This window comes from Pseudonaja textilis, chromosome 1, assembly GCF_049901715.1.
Source record: "Pseudonaja textilis isolate UNSWEBS1 chromosome 1, rPseTex1.2, whole genome shotgun sequence".
NCBI classification, from domain to species: Eukaryota; Metazoa; Chordata; class Lepidosauria; order Squamata; family Elapidae; genus Pseudonaja; species Pseudonaja textilis.
The window spans coordinates 214,398,735-214,418,987 of record NC_141990.1 but is presented as its reverse complement, the minus strand read 5'-3'; the positions used below and the strand labels follow the sequence as shown (position 1 = coordinate 214,418,987).

Genomic DNA, 20,253 nt, shown 5'->3' with positions numbered 1-20,253 from the left:
ACTGAAAAACAGAGTTGGGAACTTGGGAGGGACATTGGAGGTCTTCTAGTCTAACTGTCTGCTCAAACAGAAAACTCTATCATTTCAGACAAATGGTTATCCAATATCTTTTTAAAAACTTCCAGTGTTGCAACATTCACAACTGCTGGAGGCAAGTTGTTCCACCGATTAATTGTTCTATCTGTAAGGAAATTTCTCCTTAGTTTTTGTTTTGCTTCTTTCCTTGATTAGTTTCTGTCCATTGCTTCTTGTCCTGCCTTCAGGTGCTTTGGAGAATAGCTTGACTCCCTCTTCTTTGGGACAGATACTCCTTCATTTCTATATGGGGTGAATCTGAAAGATGCCCTGACTATGGGAGTGACTCTTAAGTAAATGGTTTCTTGGAACAATGAAGTACCAATAATATGGGTTGGGTCAATGGAAGCTAATTCAAGTTTCTTCTGAAATATGAGGATCACAATGAAAGTTATTTTGAAATTAACAAACACTGCAAAGAGAATCCTAACACTACCCTTATTAAAAGAAAGACCTCTTTTAATAAAATGATGCCTAGCTGACAACCCCAGGTTGTTTAATCTGTCCCTCTCCCCAACTGTTTTTTCACTTGCTGAAATTCATTATCTACTTGATGTAGAAATGTGCAATAGGAATCTACAATTATGCTGTAATTAGTTTGGGGTCTGTATTATGCTGGTTCATTTTGTCTCTCCTTTGTGTAAAATTGAATCATTAGTGTCTTTTATTGACTGATATAGGTCAGAAACAATGCTAGGGCAAATTCATGCCAATTCCTATGGCCTACTTACAGTTTGTGGGGTGGATGGAAGACAATATCTCAAAATCTATTTAAGCAATGGTACCTAGATGCCAATCAAGAAGCTCACGTGAACCAATCCCAGGATGAGATATGCTGTCAGAATCCACTACATAAATAGACCAGAAGTGTATCTTCCACTTATTATTAAAGTATTAAAGTATATTAAAGCTTGGCATTGGTCAAAAGTCTGGGCAAAAATCTGTCATTATTGGGGAATGGAGCTGGGAAAGATCTAAATTTCTGAAATGTCATTTTCTAGCCCTCTAGGATGTAATTTTAATAACTACACAAATATAACTAATAATCATAGGATATGAGTACCACCAAAACAAATCTTGAACTCATTCTGCATGCTACCTGAGCACGTAGTAGACAAGCTTGACATTTCACAACTGCCTGAGTGGGATAAATAGAAAGGTTATATGATGTACATATTGCTACAATTGTCTATCGTTACTTTGCCCACTTACTTGATGCCTGCTTAATCAGCAGTGTGTGGAGAAGATTGCTGCTTTCATCAACACCAGGCCAAGCTATGCCACTTTTGTAGGCATGATTTTAGTTTCATTTCCTTGACTATAGAATAGAAACTTTTACGGGGGAATTTCTTTTGCTAAAAGGACTGTCCATTGCACAAGATAGGGCAGTGATGTTTGTTCTTTCTTCTTGGGATTTCTGTGTTGGTTCAAACGAAGAGAATTCTGACCATGCACAATCTGTTTTCAAAGTTCAGGGATCAAAAAGTGTGGTATATGGAAGTTTCCAGGATATCAGCATTAGTATACTCATCCGTTATTTGAAGCCCCCTGTCTCTCTCAATAGTTCTGTCCCATACAAATTACTAGAACCATAGCAAGGGTTTCTAGACCCAAATGTTAAGAATGAAACAACTGCATTTAATTTGTCCAAGAAAAATACTTGGGAGAAGAAATACTTGAGAGAAGTATGCTACCTGGAATAGTATTTTTTAAATCAAAGGTTCTGAGTTTGAGTCCCATATTAATTGTAAATTCTTCAGCTGAATATGTAGTCTTAGCATTTCTCAATTTATCTATCCAGTGCTTAGGTTGACTCAGCTTTCTATTTTTCCGAGGTTGGTAAAATGAGGACCCAGATTGTTGGGGGGCAATATGCTGCCTGTGTAAACCATTTAGAGAGGGCTGTAAAGCACTGTAAAGCGGTATGTGTCTAAATATTATTGCTATTAGACTGTGGTTATTGAATCCCAGGATTCTAATAAAATAAGATTAGATTTGAAAAGAAAATCTACACCACATTGATTTTGTAATGCCGGAACTGCAAAAATATATATTTATTGAGAATGTTGAGTTGAGGAAGACTGTTTTAGATAATTCAAAACATACTTCATTCATTTTTTTCACTGACAATTGTCATAACCCCATAAAGTAGATTTTCAAGATATGAACTGAAATCATCTAAAGACATATGTTAAATTTAAGGCTAAAATAATCAGCAATTCTTTGCATGCTCAGACTCTATCGTATACAATTTCTGCATTGCAATGCACAACCTGTGGCATCTCTGACGGTGATGGTGTCAGGGACATAATATTTAACTAGAAATGCCTACAACTAATTGTTCTGGTAGAGTCGATAAGACACAAGACTTAACAATAGCTTTAGTGGTATGATGTTCTTTTCCAAGAGGCTAATCAAGTAGGTATTATTATTTAGTTATTTAGTTATATTTATTATTATTATTTATGTAGCCCATCTCATTGATATAGTGACTCTGGGCAGTTTACAATATAATAAAAAGTTAAAAAGTACCACATGAAAATGAAAATTTGAAGAATTAAACAGAAAAGCTAATACCCACAATGATATGCAGCCTAAGGATAAGAATCTTCTGTATCTGGTCAGACCAGCAGTTTTCCATCAGGGTCACACTGTTTCCAAGCTCTTCTGGAAGGCTAGGATTATGAGGGCAGATCTCACCACCAATGGGGGAATATTTCTGAGGGTGGGGGCATGGGCCACAGTAGAAAAGGCTTTGCTCCTAGACCCCACCGGCAGAAATTGTTTGGCAGATGGGATCCAAAGTAAGGCTTTTCTGCTGGAACATGTGGTGCAGCCTAGTCCCATCGGATTGAGACAGCTTGTCAAATATCTTCCCCAATAAGCTATTAATAACAGTTTATTGATCCATAGAAATTTATCCCCACATTCTCTGACCTGAATTTGTTTTATTAAAAATATGAGGAACTGAAGGATTCGGGGCTTCTGTCTCCCCATGCTTCCTTTCTTTCTGTTCTTTTCTGTTTTCCCCCCAATGGTCATGACAATAATGATGAGGAAAGGTGAATCAATCAACCAATTATTTCTTTCAGGGCAAGCAAAAATGATGGATGAGGTAATTCATCAAAGCTGCATTAAAGGCATAGACAAGGATATCATTATGTTGAAAGGAATCAGCAATGGAGGACTGACCAGCTTCTGGAATTTTCTCTGAAATACTGTAGCCAGGTTTTTTGTTTTTGTTTTAACTCAGATTATAGCCTATTGAGAAATAATTACCTTTTAGGTTGAATATATTTGCTTCCCATGCAGCACAGCGTACCATCAGAAGCATTCCACAAGAGAGTGACAAAAATTTATCTCTGCCGAGGGCTCTGTGGGGAAAGTCATTTCCTATACTAGTTGTGGCATAGGTACTTGTAATGATAAGAATCTATTAATTAAAAGAGATTTAGAGAAGAATATAAGAAGCTCTTCATTTTTTATATTGTAAATATTGTACAGAGTTGGTGAGTACAAAGCACAAAGACGGCCCAAAGATACATGTTCCACATCTAATTATAACTTGTGTGGTACAAATTTCAGCATGCTGGAGTATGACATGAGCATACAAGATCGCTTGAAGTATGTTATAGCAATAGAAATTGCACAACTGTGTCCAGAGGTATTGGGGGAGAGCCCTGGGATTTTGCTGATTTGAAGACCGCTTGCTCCATTCAAATTAATTTTGCTCTCGTCATTCAAAGTCAGATCATCTGCCTGGCTCAGCATGACAGAAAGGTACACAATCAGGGTTAACATAAAACTGAACTAAACTCCAAACCACATAGTTGGAAGTCTTCCCAGCCAATTCACCATGACAGCAAGGAGTCATATGAGACAGATTTTTTAAAAAAGAAAACAGTAACAGGATGGACCTCTCAGAGAAAGGAGACCCTAAGAAAGCTTCATTCCTTTCTGTTTCTGCAGGATCTGTTTCTCCAAAAAGTGTTAGCCCTCCTGAGAAAATATCTTTGGTATGTATCTGGAGGATTTTGTTTTCCTTATTTATTTTAACTTCATGAAAGCTTCTGATATTTTTGTCACTGCTGTGTCCTAGCTTCAGTCTTACCTAGAATTGATATTAGCTTTAAAAATTTGGAATGAAATGTTTCCTTGATTAATCTATTAAAAAGAAAGCTTTTTTTTTTTAAGTAAAGGTAGGGAAATAGAACTGGTGGCTTCTTTGGAATAATCACACTCCTGCCAAAAAAATTGTACTCTGGGAATTTGCATTCTAGACATTTTCAGATGGAAAATACATTCCAAGAATTTTCATTTTTTGAAGTATGAAAGAGATCTATTGTAGTGGGAAAGTTGCTGAGATCCTAAATCATCATGTAGTGTATTTCAACAGTGAAAATTTCAGCCCCAAACAGCTGCACAGAGTGGCATTTTAAATTAGTGCTACATTCATATTTTTGCTGCTGTCGTTAATGGTGGTTTCTTTTTTGAGGTTGAATTTTCAGACCTTTCTAGATCCTGATTATGAAGAATGAATGGCTTTATTCTTAAGGGTATATTTGTATTAGTCTTGATCCAGCACCAGTAATTTGACATTGTGCCTTCAGATAGTGAAAGAGCAATTTCTGGATGCTTCTTCTAAGGTGGCTGTACCCCAATACATTTGGAGGATATGAAGCTGGAGAAGACTAATTTATAAATAGCTGCAAGCAGGAGAAAGAGAATGGAGTTACAGTTATGGAATGATGATTCCCCAGTAAAATAAAAAACTATGTAAATGAGATTTCCTTCTCAAACAACGGAGAAGGAAATAGTTGTAACCTTTGAAGAAACAGATTAAAAAATGTTAAATAGATTTGTAAAAAAAAACAAAAAGGCCGAGAAGAGATAGGACATTATTTCAGATTGAGCAGAAGGAATAACCTGGCTGATTTCAGTCTTAATTAAAATGGGATGCAGTTCTCAGTGAACGTTTATAGCTTGAAGTAGTATAGCGTTCTGCTTCTCAATTAAAAACATTAATAATATTTAAAAACTGTAATATTTTAAAGGGGGAAAAAATGGTAGGCAAAGAAGCATTCTCATACGAAGGACTTTTTAATTGGTCTGGAAAAATGCAAATAATTCCTAAATGAGTGCTTCCCACACGAAGTTGAGTGCTGCCCAGTCTTGTAGTATAATCAATGAGTAGCTTTACCTATTCATTGCACATACAAAGGAATATTTTAAAAAGCCCTTTAATTTAAAATTTGATCAGATCAAGCTTTTTCATTTCACATAGTTCATTAGTTGCACATTTATGGATTAATGGAGGAAAGCATTAAATCAGCCATTGGTATGACTATACAGATCAATGCTGGAATTCTCTCAAAGAATAGATAATCAAGTATTTGTACTGCTTTTCTAGACCAATATCCATGATCTGTTGAAAGAGGCCACAAACTAAGAATAATTGCATTACAGAAACAATATTTAACTGCTATTTTCCCTCACATTCAAGTTTTCTCCTCTAATTCTCTTTATGAATGAGACTGCAACTTTATACACATCCATACATGCATGTAAGAATACTTGTGAATAAAGTCCAGTATATGTAATGGTTGAATGGCATGTGAGATTTCTTATCAATTTTTGGGCAGTTATGAAATGCTCTGAAACAAAAAAATTGTACTGCAATTTTTACTTCAATGTTGTATTTCAAACCTATGCCAAGTGTAATTATTCCATAGAACAGGTATGCCAGAGGAACTCTGCAATCTTCCAGGGTTGCAAGCAAAATCAGAGAATAATTCAGTACCAGAATCATAAGAGTGCCCTTTGCAAATTAATAAACCAAGAATAATTTTGAACCAAGCATACAACAAAGTTCTGGATTGTTAGGATTTTTCCCCCAGTTATTACAAGCGTGTCTTCTCAGTCATGTATTTAATCTGTAACCATAATTGGAGCTAAGAGAAAGCAGTGGCCAAAAAGGGACTTCAAAATAGAAAAAGTGGCCAAGGGATATATAAAAGCACCCTTCCTACAGCTTCTTTACCAACCCATTATTTTTCTTTACATGAAGAACTTGTAATTGGACTTTAAAACATAATTGCTTTATGGAGCTGTATTCTCATTTGAGGTATGAATGCTCTGCTTGATTAAGAAAAATCCATTCTGCTTGTCAGTCCAGTTTTTATTTTCAGTTCTATTTTTCATGCTCTCTAAATCCCACTGTCACCCTGAACCACATGCTTCATGTATTATAGTTAATACTTTCTAGAAGCGAATGCTACAATGGATGGACATGCCCAAAAAGGAGTATGCAAGTAAAATAGAAATTGAATAAAAGATACAAAAATTGGAAATAAATGCTAAACAAATCAAGCTTTTCCATGGTGTGGGAGGAGCATCTGCATATTTGGGTTGAGGAACTAAAGGTGTTATTCTTCTTATGATGTTAGCAATAATTCAGAACTTGGCTGCTTAAGGATGCTCTTAACTGTCAAATGGAATAATACTTTGTCTACATCTGACCTGCCAGAACAGTGTGGCAGCATTGGGATCATTAATAACTGAAAGGCAGACTGTTAGATCTGTGAGGATGGTTCAAAGATGGAGGCAAGACTCAGATAACAACAACAGCTCTTTATTAGTGACTTCAGGTCTGAGCAAAGAATACCAACCGCAGAAGCCCCTTATATAGGGCTGGCTGCGGCTAGGCAGCCAATGAAGGCGATTTGAGTTTGCCGCTCTTGGCTGGGCCAATCGTGGCAGCCCATTTACTAGCCAATCGGATCAGTCTGTGGTGACCAATCACGATCAGCTATTCGCGGGCCAATCAGAGTTGCAGGCTTTCGAGCCTGCTAGTCTGGAACACCCCTCCCCTCTCGGTTCCGTTTAAGGGGTGGAGTTATATAGTCTCGTAGGTAGGCAGGTCTTCGCACCTGTCTACCAATCTTACGCAATTCCAATTGTCCATATTCAAATTCGGGTTCAGATGGACTGTTTGCTGAATCTAGCTGGAACGGTGAACCAGTGCCATGGTTGGGACTCTCCTCTGATGCCCCCGGGGTGATTGAGTCCTCAGCTTCGTTGCTACCACTATGGCTCCCTGGGCTCACTGAACCTGCTTGGCTGCTGCTTCTTGGTGAAGTGTTCGTCTGCCCAGGTTCAACTACAGATGGTGAGTATTGCAAGCTATGGTGTGGTGATCTCGGGGTTAGTTCTGAATGAACAGGTGTTGGTTCTATTTCCGGGCTCACGGCTTCCCCTCCCTCCCTGGTGTCGAGGCTGGGGTCAGGGATGGAAGTTGTGGTCAGTCTGGAGAGTAGCTGGTCAATATGGCATTTCCACGCTCTGCCATCAGTGGTCAGTAGACGGTAGGAGCGGGGACCCGTGACTTGAGTTATTTGAGCAGGAATCCAGAGGGGATCTCCAGAAATTTTTTTTGCAAATACAAGGTCTCCTACCTTAAAGGCGCAATGCTTGCTGCTGGAACCCAGGGGCTTTTCTGGGGTGTAGGCAGGGTGCAAGCTGTCTAGAGGTGATCTGAGTTTTCTGGCCATCAGGAGTTCAGCTGGGCTCTTGTTAGTCGTGCTGTTAGGTGTGATGTGTTGGAGAAGCAGCATTCTAGTGACTTTATCGTGGATGTTACTTTGTTCCATTTTCTGTAGGTTTTTTTTTTGTGAACTGAACCGTTCGTTCAGCCCTACCATTCGCCGTTGGATGAGCCGGCGATGTGAGTGCATGTCAGATGCCCCGTTCAGCTCGGTGTTGTTCAAAAGCTAAGGCAGTAAATTGGGGCCCATTGTCAGAAACCAGGACATTGGGTAGGCCATGTGTGGCAAAGAGTCTGTTCAATTTCTTGATGACTGCCTCTGTAGTGGTAGTTTTCATTTTATTGACCTCGAGCCAGTTAGAATACACATCTACAGTTATTAGGAAGGTGTGGCCTCTAGTAGGTCCCACAAAGTCAATATGAATGCGTGACCAGGGACCCCTGGGTGTTTCCCATTCTGCTGGTGGAGCTTTTGGTGGGGCTGAGTGGTTTTCCTGGCATCTGTTACAGGAGGCGACCCAGGTTTCAATTTGTTTGTCCATACCTGGCCACCAGGCGTAGCTCCTTGACAGCACTTTCATACGCACGATGCCCAGGTGTCCATCGTGTAATCTTGAGGCCAGGATCCTTGAACCTTTGTAGGACTGTTCTGAGGTGTTTCTCTAATTGACTTTTTGTTGGGGCTGCTATCAGTATGTCATCAAAATAGGGCACGACCCCTTTTATGCCTTGCAATAGTCTCTCCATCAGACTTTGAAAAATGCCTGGGACTACGCTTACTCCAAACTGGAGCCTGTTACATTTGAATGCACCACGATGTGTGACTATAGTTTGGGCTTCTGCAGTTTTGGTATCAACTGGCAGCTGTTAATACGCTTGGGCCAGATCTAGTTTTGCGAATATTCTGCCACCCCCAAGTGAATGTAGGAGATGCTAAATGACTGGTACCGGATAGGTGCTCTGTTGCAGTGTGTGATTGAGGGTGGCCTTGTAGTCACCAGAGATTCTCAAGGACCCATCAGGCTTTATGGGGGTGACAATTGGTGTCTCCCATCAGGCGTGGTCAATGAACTCTAACACACCTTGTGCAATTAATTTGTCCAGTTGCTCATCAATTTTGGGTTTGAGAGCAAAGGGAACTCAGCGTGGCTTTAGGCGAATGGGCGCAATGTCGGGGCGAAGATTAAACGAAATAGGGGACCCCTTGTACTTGCCTAAGTTTTCGCTGAACACTTCTCAGAAATTGTGGACGAGGGCTGCCTCCCAGTCATCGTCTTCAGTATGATGGATGCCAGCCATTCCGATTCCTAATGGCGCGAACCACTGAAGGCCCAATAGACTTGGCCGGTCTCTGTCTACAATGGTGAGTGGTAGAATTGCATTATGTCCTTTGAAAGAGACCTGGAAATGGCTGGTACCTGCGACTGGAATCCGGTTGCCTTGATAATCTTTCAGTATAAGTCTCTGACTGCTGAGGTCTTGGCGTCGGATGTTGGGAATCAGTTGCTTGAGTGTTTTCCAGGATACCATGGATAGTGAGGACCCAGAGTCTACTTCCATGATGCAAGGTTTATTTTCGATGGTGACCTTTACACGGATTTTCTTAGCATCTAGCGATGAAGCGTGGCCGATGGTGATGGTTTGATGAGCCTCTTCTCGTCTGGGCATGCCATTAAGCCTTTGGGGTCTGCTGTACTGGTTCCACTGGTTGCTAGGGTGGTCCCTCTGTGTGGTGGAGTTGTCATCATTCCTTTTTGGGCTGCTTCCTCTCCGTCTGGGGCTGGAATTTCTTTTGTTTCTGCATACTTTTGCAATATGCCCTCGTTTTTTGCAAAAACAACAGATGGCATCTAAGAATCTACATTCGGATTGAGGATGGTTTCCCCGGCATCCGGTGCATTGGTAGTTGGATTTATGACCCCGCGGGTCCCGTTGCTCACGTTCTGACCGGAGTCTGTGGACTTCTTCCTCCTCGCTGTCTGAGGATGACTCAACATCTTCATGATGGGTGGTTGATGTGTACTTGTCTGAAGGTTTCCCAGCATCATTGATGGGTTGGCGGTTGGTTCTGCTGGTTCGGTGCATTCATGCTGCTGATTTACGAGTGGCTTCAGCTGCAGTGGTGTCTGCTATGGAGTCTGCAAGTGAGATGTCTCCCTTGGCAATGATCTTGCTCTGGACAGTTGGATCTCTAAGACCAAGGACGATTCGGTCTCTCATGGCTTCTTCGAGATTGGCGAAGCCACATAAATCGCCCAGGTTCCTCAGGTCTGCCACGAAATCCCCGACGCTCTCACCTTCACGCTGGTCCCTCTGATAGAACTCGTGTCTGCGAATGAGAGTTGGTACTGCTGGGGTGTAATGGTTGCGCAGGATGGGAGCAAGGGTGTCCCAATCCATCGTTTTAACTTCAGCTGGTTTCGCTAATGCTTTAGCCATCTTAAAAACGGCAGGTCCACAATGCGTTAGAAAAACGGCTTGTTTCTTGCTGGGCGTGGCATCTTTAAGGTTGTTGGACTCTAGGAACATTTGAAATCTGTCCATATATGAGTCCCAGTCCTCGCTAGCTGGATCAAATGGGGCGGGTGGTATAGCGCTGCTGGCCATGTCACCGTCGTTGCGCTCTGTCAGCCACGTGCTCCTTCAGCTAGCTCAAAATCAGTAGACTTTGTTGCCTCCGTATCCCATCCTCGTCGCCAGTGTTAGATCTGGGAGGATGGTTCAAAGACAGAGGCAAGACTCAGATAACAACAACAGCTCTTTATTAGTGACTTCAGATCTGACCGAAGAATCCCAGCCGCAGCAGCCCCTTATATAGGGCTGGCTGTGGCTAGGCAGCCAATGAAGGCGATTTGAGTTTGCCGCTCTTGGCTGGGCCAATCGTGGCAGCCCGTTTACTAGCCAATCGGATCAGTCTGCGGTGACCATCACCATCAGCTATTCGCGGGCCAATCAGAGTTGCAGGCTTTCAAGCCTGCTAGTCCGGAACACAGACCATGTAGAAAAGATAGCACAATAACATATTTTTGACTATTTCAGTGTTACCCAGTTGCCAGACCTGGGATGTTATTATATCTCCCTTCCAATTTTATTGAAGGCAAGGCATTGAAATGCATAGAGAAACTTCTCCAGTGACTGTAAAAGGTGTATTGTCTTCTTATATGTCAATGTACTATATGTAAGCAAAGCTATAAGGATTTTCAGGTTGAAATAATAATATTATTCAGTCAATTTTAAAAAAAGATGAAATAAGCCCAAATAGCATACTAAATGGGTTCAGCAGCTGGTTGTGATATGAAACAATCTTGACACTAGATTCATTCAGTTTTGATAGCACAGTAGTATGCAAACTATAACACAAATAGTCTTTGTAGATGCTCTAATGAATGTGTGTAGAAGAGAATGACTTTTTAGCAGCAAATTCCAGCCTTTGAATCTTCATCATTTAACTTGTATGCAACTGGTATGGAAAATAGGAGTAGGAAACATATTTCCATTTCACTGCAGACTTACGCAATTCACATCTCCCAAATTAACCTATGAAGCAAAACTCAATTATATTTTGATAGGATATGCAAAACAGTTCTCCAGCCATAAAACTTGAAAAAACGTGCATACTTTACTGAATAGAATATATGATAGTACACTATCTGGTTTGAAATTATTTCCTCAAATATTTATATTGGAAAAATTTGTATACAAATGGCATACATGAAAAACGAATAATACACATACCCATTTGTGTCTGTGTGTGTGTGTGTGTGTGTGTGTACGTGTGTGTGTACGTGTGTGTGTGTGTACATTGGTATGTTTTTAAACCAGTGAGGAAATGGGGTAAAAAGAGCCTTAGAAATGAAACAAACAAACTAATTTGAAATGGACAGGTTCACCAATCCCAAATGGAGAGCTTGTAGCTATCTGTAGGCATCCTTTCGTATATGGTCCAGATTTTCTAATTCTCCCCTCACTTGCCAATCAGGTTTCCTGAATGCACAGAAGAAGTCAGATTGGCATGTGCATTGTATATTTTGGCATTCTCTATGTACCATCAAATCCACATAAGTTGAAACAACTTTGATGTTATGAATCACCTTCCTCAACTGCCCCATTTCCCTGTTACTTCAGGGAAGTGTCCTTGAGTTACTGTAACAGGCCTACTGTGTTTCTTCAGGAGCTTTTTTGTTGACATTAAAACCTGAACTTCGAGAAATCACAATTTGTAAATGTGTATTTGACTCCCATTTAAATAACCCCTCCCTGGCAGTCTCATCTCTTATTGGTACCAGAAGACTGAGGATGTCTCGCTGTCAAAATGGGTTTCTCTCTCTCTTTACAGGTTCTGTCGCTCCTGCATGCCGTGGGATGGCACTGCAAAAATGTTGTGGAAGTGAACTAGGAAAAGCGTCGCCCTGCTTTGTTTTCTTACAGTGCAGTGAAGCCTCATAAATTTGAGGACAAAAATGAAGGCTGGACTGTGAAAACAATAATATGGCCATTATGTACTTAAGCATGCGGTTAGGCTTTGGTGTTTGATGCTTGGATCCTCCTGACACTGAAATTGTTAGGTTCCTGTTTCCCATATTATCTCTGCTGACACAATTACTCTGCACATGCTGAAGAAAGAAAAATAACGGCCCTGAGGGGATTTGTTTCTTGATTACACCAAGAACCCAGATTACTCACAGGAATTTTATAGGAACCTGTGGACATTTGCTAAGCTCATCCAAGTCATAAAAAAACTTTTTGCTCTATATCTTTGGATGAGAAAAAAAATATGTTTTGCCTTTATATATTTGCATTTTACACATGCTTTTAAAATTCTATTTGATACTGTTTGTAAACACATATGTGTGCATACGCCTACACACCCACACAAACTTATGTAATATATAATATTTTCAAGCTTCTTAAATTCTAATTTACATTGACTTAATGTGTTGAACATCACTCTTTGAAGCATGAGTTTACTGACATTTTAAGTGTTTTCTTGAATTTTTTTTTTCACAGACATACTTGTCTTTTTCATTTTGTTGTACAAATAGAAGTTTTGGTTCAAAACCTGGTTTCTGTGTGCACCATTGTATCAACTGTGCAAATGATGAAATGATATGTATATAGTATATAACCCAACCTCTTTCTGCTTGGCTTCTTTAGGGAATATGTGGCACCCACTATCCTCTCAGCATCGCCTTCATTGTAGTGAATGAATTTTGTGAGCGCTTCTCCTACTATGGAATGAAAGGTAGGTTTTTATACAGCCTTTGCTCAGGAAAACTCAGGTGCTTTCCTCATTTATTTAGATGGAAGAAAGATAGGGAGAAACTCATGGCTGGAATTGGGGGGGAAGTGTTTTGCTTGATTTCTCACCCAAGATCTCAATCAGATTTATAAAAATGAATGGTCTATGCTAAATGTAAATGCTAATGTGATAGACAGAAATACCATAAATATAGAATGTTGGCACAAAATAAAGGTTGTTTTAAAGAATGTCCTGCAGAAAATGGGAACAGAACTGAAGTCTGAGGAAGAAACTGTTGGCCTAGCCAGACTTTCTCACCCATAACCTTTTCCAGATGTTGGATATTCAGTTCCCAGAAGTCTTCAGCCAACAGATTATTGTTCAGAATTCTGGGCATGAAAATCACTTATCTAGTGCTACTAGATCTAGATTGCAAAAATGCAGATGGCTACCAGATGGTTAAAAGGCACTAGAATTTTCTATATCTGTTTGCTCTCATCTAGTGGTTGTCCAGAGAGTCCAAATCGGCTGACCCATCACACATCTGGAAGGATGCCAGGACAGAGAAAGCTGCCTTAATAACTAATTTCTCCAACTTTTCTCCTGTGGCAGCCCCTATGATTTTATCTCTGGGATGGTGGTCACCATTCAGAAAGTCCACTTTGTTCATCACTCTATTTTTCTGCCACTGATAAACTTTGTTCCTTCTGTGACTGTTCAAGGCACAAAGCTATTATCAAGTGGCAATAGATAGAGAATCATAGACATAACCCTGGAGAAAAACTGTGGCAGTTAGCAAAACATGATTTAAGTGCAGAAAAGAACGAAAATGTCAGAAACAAAATTGAATGGAGTCTGATTTAACTCTTTTTGACGAATGGAGGAACAGTGTTGTCAGATTTTTGAGATTCTACTACTATATTGATGGAGTTGTACTGTTTCTTGTAGAATCTATTTGCTGATGTGGTGTACCTGAAAGGGTTGACACAATACTACCAACAACCTACTACAGTATTATAAACTGGACCTAAATACTATCATACATTTTACAGGCCTGGATGGACATAGAAGGGACAAATCCACTCTCAGAAATATGCCTACTTGTGTTTTATGTGTAGTATCAGTTAAGAGCCCAGGGCAAAGATGGTGGGGAAGCTATGGTCATCCAGGATACTCTGATGACATTCAGAAGCACTGCTTCACAGAAAACTGGATGTGAGACCTTGCTAATAAAGTTGGGCTTTCAGGAACACTTGGGACTCTCACTATTGTACCAGTTTCTTTGTTAAATTGTAATGTCCCTGCCTGAACTCCTTGAAGGTGACTAGATAGTTGGTGGAGTTCCCCAGGCTTAAGATTGCAGGGGATTCTTGCCAGATTTGCAGCACCTGTTTGAGGAACAAGTGGTAGTTATGGTCAAGAGTGCTTTTGTACAACTTTGTCTAATGTGCAGTTGTACCCTTTCTTGGACCAAGATGTACTGCTTATGGTCACCCATAGCTGAATTGCCTCTCAAGAAGACTACTACAATGTGGTCTATGTGGGGGCTGTCCTTGAAGAACATGCAGAAGCTACAACTGGTCCAAACTGCATTGGCATAAGAAATTATGGATGGACCTCAGGATGCCCCTGTTGCATCTCTGTTCCATGAGATGTACTGACGTCCAGGGTGGTTTCAAGTGCAAATCAAGATGCTAGTTGTCACCTATCATGCCTTTCATATCACAGGGCCAGGTTTGGTTTGTTCTACTAAATCAGAGAGGTTCGCTTTGAGTTCCAGACAAAGAAAGTCATCTAGCAGGATCCAGAAAATAGATCATTTCTGCCACATTGTGGCAGAAATTTGGAATTCCATATGCTTTAGATTGACTCTGATCTTACCAACTTTTCAGAAAGCTCTAAATATTTGGATGTGTTTCTGGCTTGGAGGTCAAGCAGTTGTTGAAAGCCAATGAGATTTTATTTTATTGTTGATTGAGCATTGTCCTTAGCTGCCATTGTAGGCCTTTTATACTGTTATTCATTTATGTTTACCTTGCATTGTGTTTGTATGTATTGTTAGCCTCCCAGAGTCATTTCAACAAGAAGGTCAACTATATAAAATATTTGAATAAATATTAGCAATATCCATTATCCTGTATTTTTCTTGTTGTTATGTTTCTTCCTGCAGCTGTCCTGTCTTTGTATTTTCTCTACTTCCTGCATTGGGATGAAACAACTTCCACATCTGTGTACCATGCTTTCTCAAGTTTGTGTTACTTCTCACCAGTCATTGGTGCCTTCATTGCTGACTCCTGGCTGGGAAAATACAAGTAAGAATGAAACATGCTGTCTATGCATATAGACTTTCCCTTTTTTATTTAGGCTATTCCATTTGTATTGTCAGGAACAATTCAGAGGAATATGGAATCCATCATCAGGGAAGAGAAGCTGCCAATCTGAAGAGGAACCATATCATAGTGCTTTCCCTCATCCTTCTGGTCAGCAATAGCTCTTTTCCCCAACACTTAGGAGAACAACAGAGAAAGAAGGGTTGTAATTTTGGTAGATATCCCAGCAGTAGAAAAATGCTTGTCTCTTCCCTATCAGGAACCACAGATACATTTTTGGCTTTCTGATTATAAATGCACCTGCCTTTGGCTGATAATGTTTACCCACTTTTCTTTTCTTTTCTCTTCTCTTCCCTTTGCAGAACAATCATTTATCTCTCCATTGTTTACGTTATTGGGCACGTGATCAAATCAGTTGGGGCAATAACAAGTGTGGGAAACCACATTGCTCATGTGTAAGTAATGAGGAAAGGGCCTGCTGGGTTTTGATAATGTGATAATTAATTAACTTGTATTAATGAGCAGTGCATTCAAATGTACCTTGTTGCAAGCATTATGTGGCTCTGTCAGACCTTTTTGTTATCTGGGCATAATGAGTTTTATCCCTGTCAGGTCTGGATATCATAGCCTTGACAGCTGCCAGTGCCTACCTTTTGAAAAACAGACAGTCTTGATTCTTAGAGTGCAAAAATTTGTTCCAGACTTGACTTCATGTGTTTTAGTGGTGAGAGCACTGCTTGGAATTCACCACTCAGCTGCTGATTAGTCTCTATCTTTGACTGAGGGGCCCTTGACCGTTGCCATTCAGCATGATTAGGGGAATTTTGTTTACTATTGCAGAGCAAACACATACAAATATAAAGTGAACCACAGTGTTTTCAAGTGTGCTCATTTTTCAGAAATGAAGGGCCTGTGCAGTCACCTTAGAATCCTATAAATCCAACTTCGTAATGTTGCTGTGCAAAATGAGTTGTGTTATAATTTTGATTCTTCCCCTACTTAATCAGGTTGCCTATAAATATTTTGACTGTAGTCACCTAATCTCTTGCCATTGGCCATTTTGGCTGGGATTGGTAGAAACTGAAGGCCAAAGTACTTGGACACACCAGATAGCTTAATACTATTTGAGTTGGAGAAATCATGCAAGGAGTTTTTGTTCTTGCATTTGATGAAAAATCATAAACATGGAAAATTATATTAAAATTAAATATGTTGCTCTTTATGTGATGTGAAGTGCATATTTTTTCATGGAGATCATGATCTGGCTGGAGAGTATATGGCATAAAGTGCTTTACAGACGAACTTTTGATTATTTATTACAAAAAAAGATGTAGAGACTTTGGAAAAAGTGCAAAGAAGATCAACTAAGAATTAAAGGCCTGGAGACTAAAATGTATGAAGAATGGTGCAGGATTTAGAAAAGAAGGACTGGGGTGACATGATAGCAGTATTCCAGTATTTGAGAGGCTGCCACAAAGAGGAGGGGGTCAACTTATCTTCCAAAGCACCAGAAGGCAGGACAAGAAATAATGGATGAAAATTAATCAAGGAGAGAAGCAACCTGGAATTAAGCAGAAACTTCCGAACAGTAAGGACAATTAATCAGTGGAACAGCTTGCCTTCAGATATTGTGGTTGCTCCATCACTGCAAGTTTTTAAGAAGAGACTGGACAGTCTGAAATGCTACAGGCTCTCCTGCCTGAGCAGGGAGTTGGGCTAGAACAGGGGCAGGGAAACTTGGCTCTTCTATCACTTATAGACTTCAACTCCCAGAATTCCTGAGTGAGCCATAAAAGGTTCCCCATTCCTGGCCTACTGGTTTTTCAGTTGTGGGGGAAATCAATTTTTGACTTGAATGGGACTGTTTAATATACAAATGGCACTGTTTAATATACAAATGTAGGACATTATGTCCTACATTTGTATATTAAACAGTCCCATTCAAGTCAAAAATTGATTTCCCCCACACCTAAAAACAAGTAGGACAGGGATGGGTCACCTTTTATGGCTCACTCAGGAATTCTGGGAGTTGAAGTCCATAAGTGATAGAAGAGCCAAGTTTCCCTACCCCTGGGCTAGAAGACCTGCAAGGTCTCTTCCAGCTCTATTCTGATTGATTTGTAGTTGGAGCCAGAGGTGGTATTCAGCAGGTTCTGACCAGTTCTGGAGAACCGGTAGCGGAAATTTTGAGTAGCTCACAGAACTGGCAAATACCACCTCTGACTGGAGATTTTACAGTATCCTTTCCCTGCCACTCCCACCAAGCCACACCACAGAACCTGTAGTAAAAAAAATTGAATCCCATCACTGGTTGTAACCTATACAATTCCAAGACAATATAAAAAGTATTTTCCATAAATGTTTAACTTGGCTAGATTCAAAATGATTTAAAGTATGCTAGGTAACCTAGGTGTGGAATTACAAAATTGAATATTCCCTGGTATAAAAAAATCTACCTAAAAAGAAATAACAATGCCAAAAAACCCTGAGGAAAAATGTTATTTCGGATGTATTGTACTTGTTTTCAACAGCCATGGAGTTGTAGTCATGAGGAATTCATAGTCCTAAGGGAACTGATTTATTCCAACCCAAATCTCAACAACGTCAGATCTTGCCATCTTAGCTTCAACAACATTCCACAGCCCTCTGTAAAAGTTCTTTGCATTGAGGAATAGGGTTTTTTTGAGTAAAACAAGGGACTGCAACAATAAGGCAACAGAAAATCTCAAATGGCACAAAGACAGCTTGGGCAGTTTTTATTTTCTCAGACTTATTATTTCCCAGATTAACCCCGTATTCAAGGAAACATAAGAATCAACCAATCAATTACAATCACATTTATTTGATATTATTGTTTTGTATTTTATAATAGTCTATATTATTCAGGTGGTTTCAATTATTGGGCAGTTTAACATATAAACGAATAAGTGTTAAAAATAAATTATATAGCGATAACACAAACGCAAATCCCACCTAACAGGTTAACCTAGTTAATAACTTCAGTTTTCAAAAAGTTGTGTAAAGAAATAAAAAAAAACCTATACAGCTTCCTTGAATTCATTGAAAAGCACATCTTTCTTAGCAACCGTATTCCAGAGTAGTCTTATTCCAGAGTGATTAAGTGTGATTTTGCTGCATTGGGCTAGGGAATTTATTTGCATTTCATATTTGATAGTGGGAAGCAAGTTCCAGACGATCTAGTGCCAGATTCAGTTTCAAATTCCCAATAACCATTTTTCTAGAATGTTGAAGCACCATCAATACTGAAGCACCATCAATAGTTCACAACCCATGTCTCCACCCCCAGCAATACAGTGGAGCTACTTGGGCCTCATTGGTGACACTGTTACAACAGCTGGTCATTCCTTTGTACACCTTTTAGAGAATGGGTGTACGTATTGCCAAATGCAGCAAAAAAAGTCAAATGGTTGTTAGATCACAATCTATTACTGCAGAGTTTGCACTGGGAAAGTTTGTTCACTGGGAGGAGATACAAGAAAGCTGGAGGTTCTGCCACTTTCCCTTTTAAATAGAAAAATATCTCCTACTGTCATTAGCTGGTGATGGATCATAATGAGTCTCTGCCTCAAGAATTTACAGGTGAACGGGGTAGCTCAGTGCTGTGATACAAAAGGCAATAAGCTACAGATCCAACCAAAAGGGTGATCTCGTTTCAACTTGTCTTCTAGCATGTTTTTGAGATGAAAGACTTATAAGACGTTACTTGATCCAACTTGATTTTTGCTTATTTTGTTGGCTGGAAGTCCATTAGAAAGAAACAGGAAAGGATAACCTCCCTGCATGGTTCCTATTGCAGGATTCAGGCTTGCCACAGCACTAACATGCTTCAAAAGACTCTGTTACAGAGTTATCAGCTCTGCCCCCAAGTCTTCCCCTGCTCTTCCCCCAAGTCTTTTTATGGTGCTGAGATTTTCATCCCTATTTGAAGGATTTTGTCAATGACGGGCCTGTCTCTGATTGCTCTTGGAACGGGAGGCATCAAACCCTGCGTGGCAGCATTTGGTGGAGACCAGTTTGAAGAAAAGCATGTAAGAACCATGTTTCTTTTCTTCCATGTCGTTTCTTTACCTTTACGTGACATTATATGTATTTTACAACTTTTTTTTTTTTGCAGTGAAATGATAAATTTACCAGCGTTCCCACATCAAGAGTAGTTTGGAATGTTCTTTTAGAAACATTTGTTCATCCTCCTTTTGTATGTGCAAAAGATACAAAAGCAGATGCCTTATTCAGTCTTGATGCATTGTTCAATCATGATGCCTTGTTCATAGATATATGATAGATAAAGAAATACCTTACATTTCTATCTAGCCCATTATTGGACAAAACTGGTAGCAATTCCACCAATACCACTTGGTGGCTTCAGCTAGTTCAAACTGCAGCAGCCTATGTAGACTCTGGCAATTATCAGTAGGAATGTGTTACACCTGCATTGGCTTTTTGGCACAATTTAAAGTGCTGGTATTAATCTGTAGTGTTTGGCACCAAATTACATCCAGGATTATGTTACTGTCCCTGTTTAAATTTATATCAAATGTAAAGAAATCAAGAAACACCTATACAGGCAACCTGGGCTTGAAAATTAAACAAATGAGCAGCTTCCTTAGCTTTTAAGCCTTATTTTTTCTTCACACATATATATTGAATAGTAACAGCTATTTCAGAAAGCTTTCAGAAAGCTTCCAATCTTTTTAGTAGTACTTCAGATAGAATAGAATAGAATAGAATAGAATAGAATAGAATAGAATAGAATAGAATAGAATTCTTTATTGGCCAAGTTTGATTGGACACACAAGGAGTTTGTCTTGGTGCATGTGCTCTCAGTGTACATAAAAGAAAAGATACATTCATCAAGAATCATAAGGTACAACACAATAATAATCATAGGGTACAAATAAGCAATCAAATCATACTAGGAAACAGTCAAAAATCATTAGGATACAAGCAACAAGGTTACAGTCATACAGTCATAAGTGGGAGGAGATGGGTGAAAGGAAGGCCGGGAGGAGTAATAGTAATAGTAATGCAAATAGTTGGACAGTGTT

General features: G+C 39.7%; 1 protein-coding gene across 13 annotated transcripts in view; it reads left to right on the top strand.

Moving 5' to 3' along the window:
- SLC15A2 (solute carrier family 15 member 2) overlaps positions 1-20,253 on the top strand; it is a 107,456-nt gene that overhangs the window by 8,023 nt on the left and 79,180 nt on the right. For 7 of the 13 annotated variants that reach the window (XR_015740814.1, XR_015740813.1, XM_087920430.1 and 4 more), the window contains exons 1-5: positions 3,978-4,091; positions 12,773-12,860; positions 15,028-15,169; positions 15,550-15,642; positions 19,137-19,236. Coding sequence is in view for 10 of the 13 variants with exons in the window: in XM_087920430.1 (XP_087776556.1) it covers positions 3,987-4,091; positions 12,773-12,860; positions 15,028-15,169; positions 15,550-15,642; positions 19,137-19,236 (528 nt within the window). In the remaining 3 variants the exon portion in view is untranslated. Of the gene's footprint in view, positions 1-3,977; positions 4,092-7,103; positions 7,244-12,772; positions 12,861-15,027; positions 15,170-15,549; positions 15,643-19,136; positions 19,237-20,253 lie in introns of those variants that run through there. The other 6 variants (XR_015740812.1, XM_087920427.1, XM_087920426.1 and 3 more) reach the window with 2 other exon arrangements.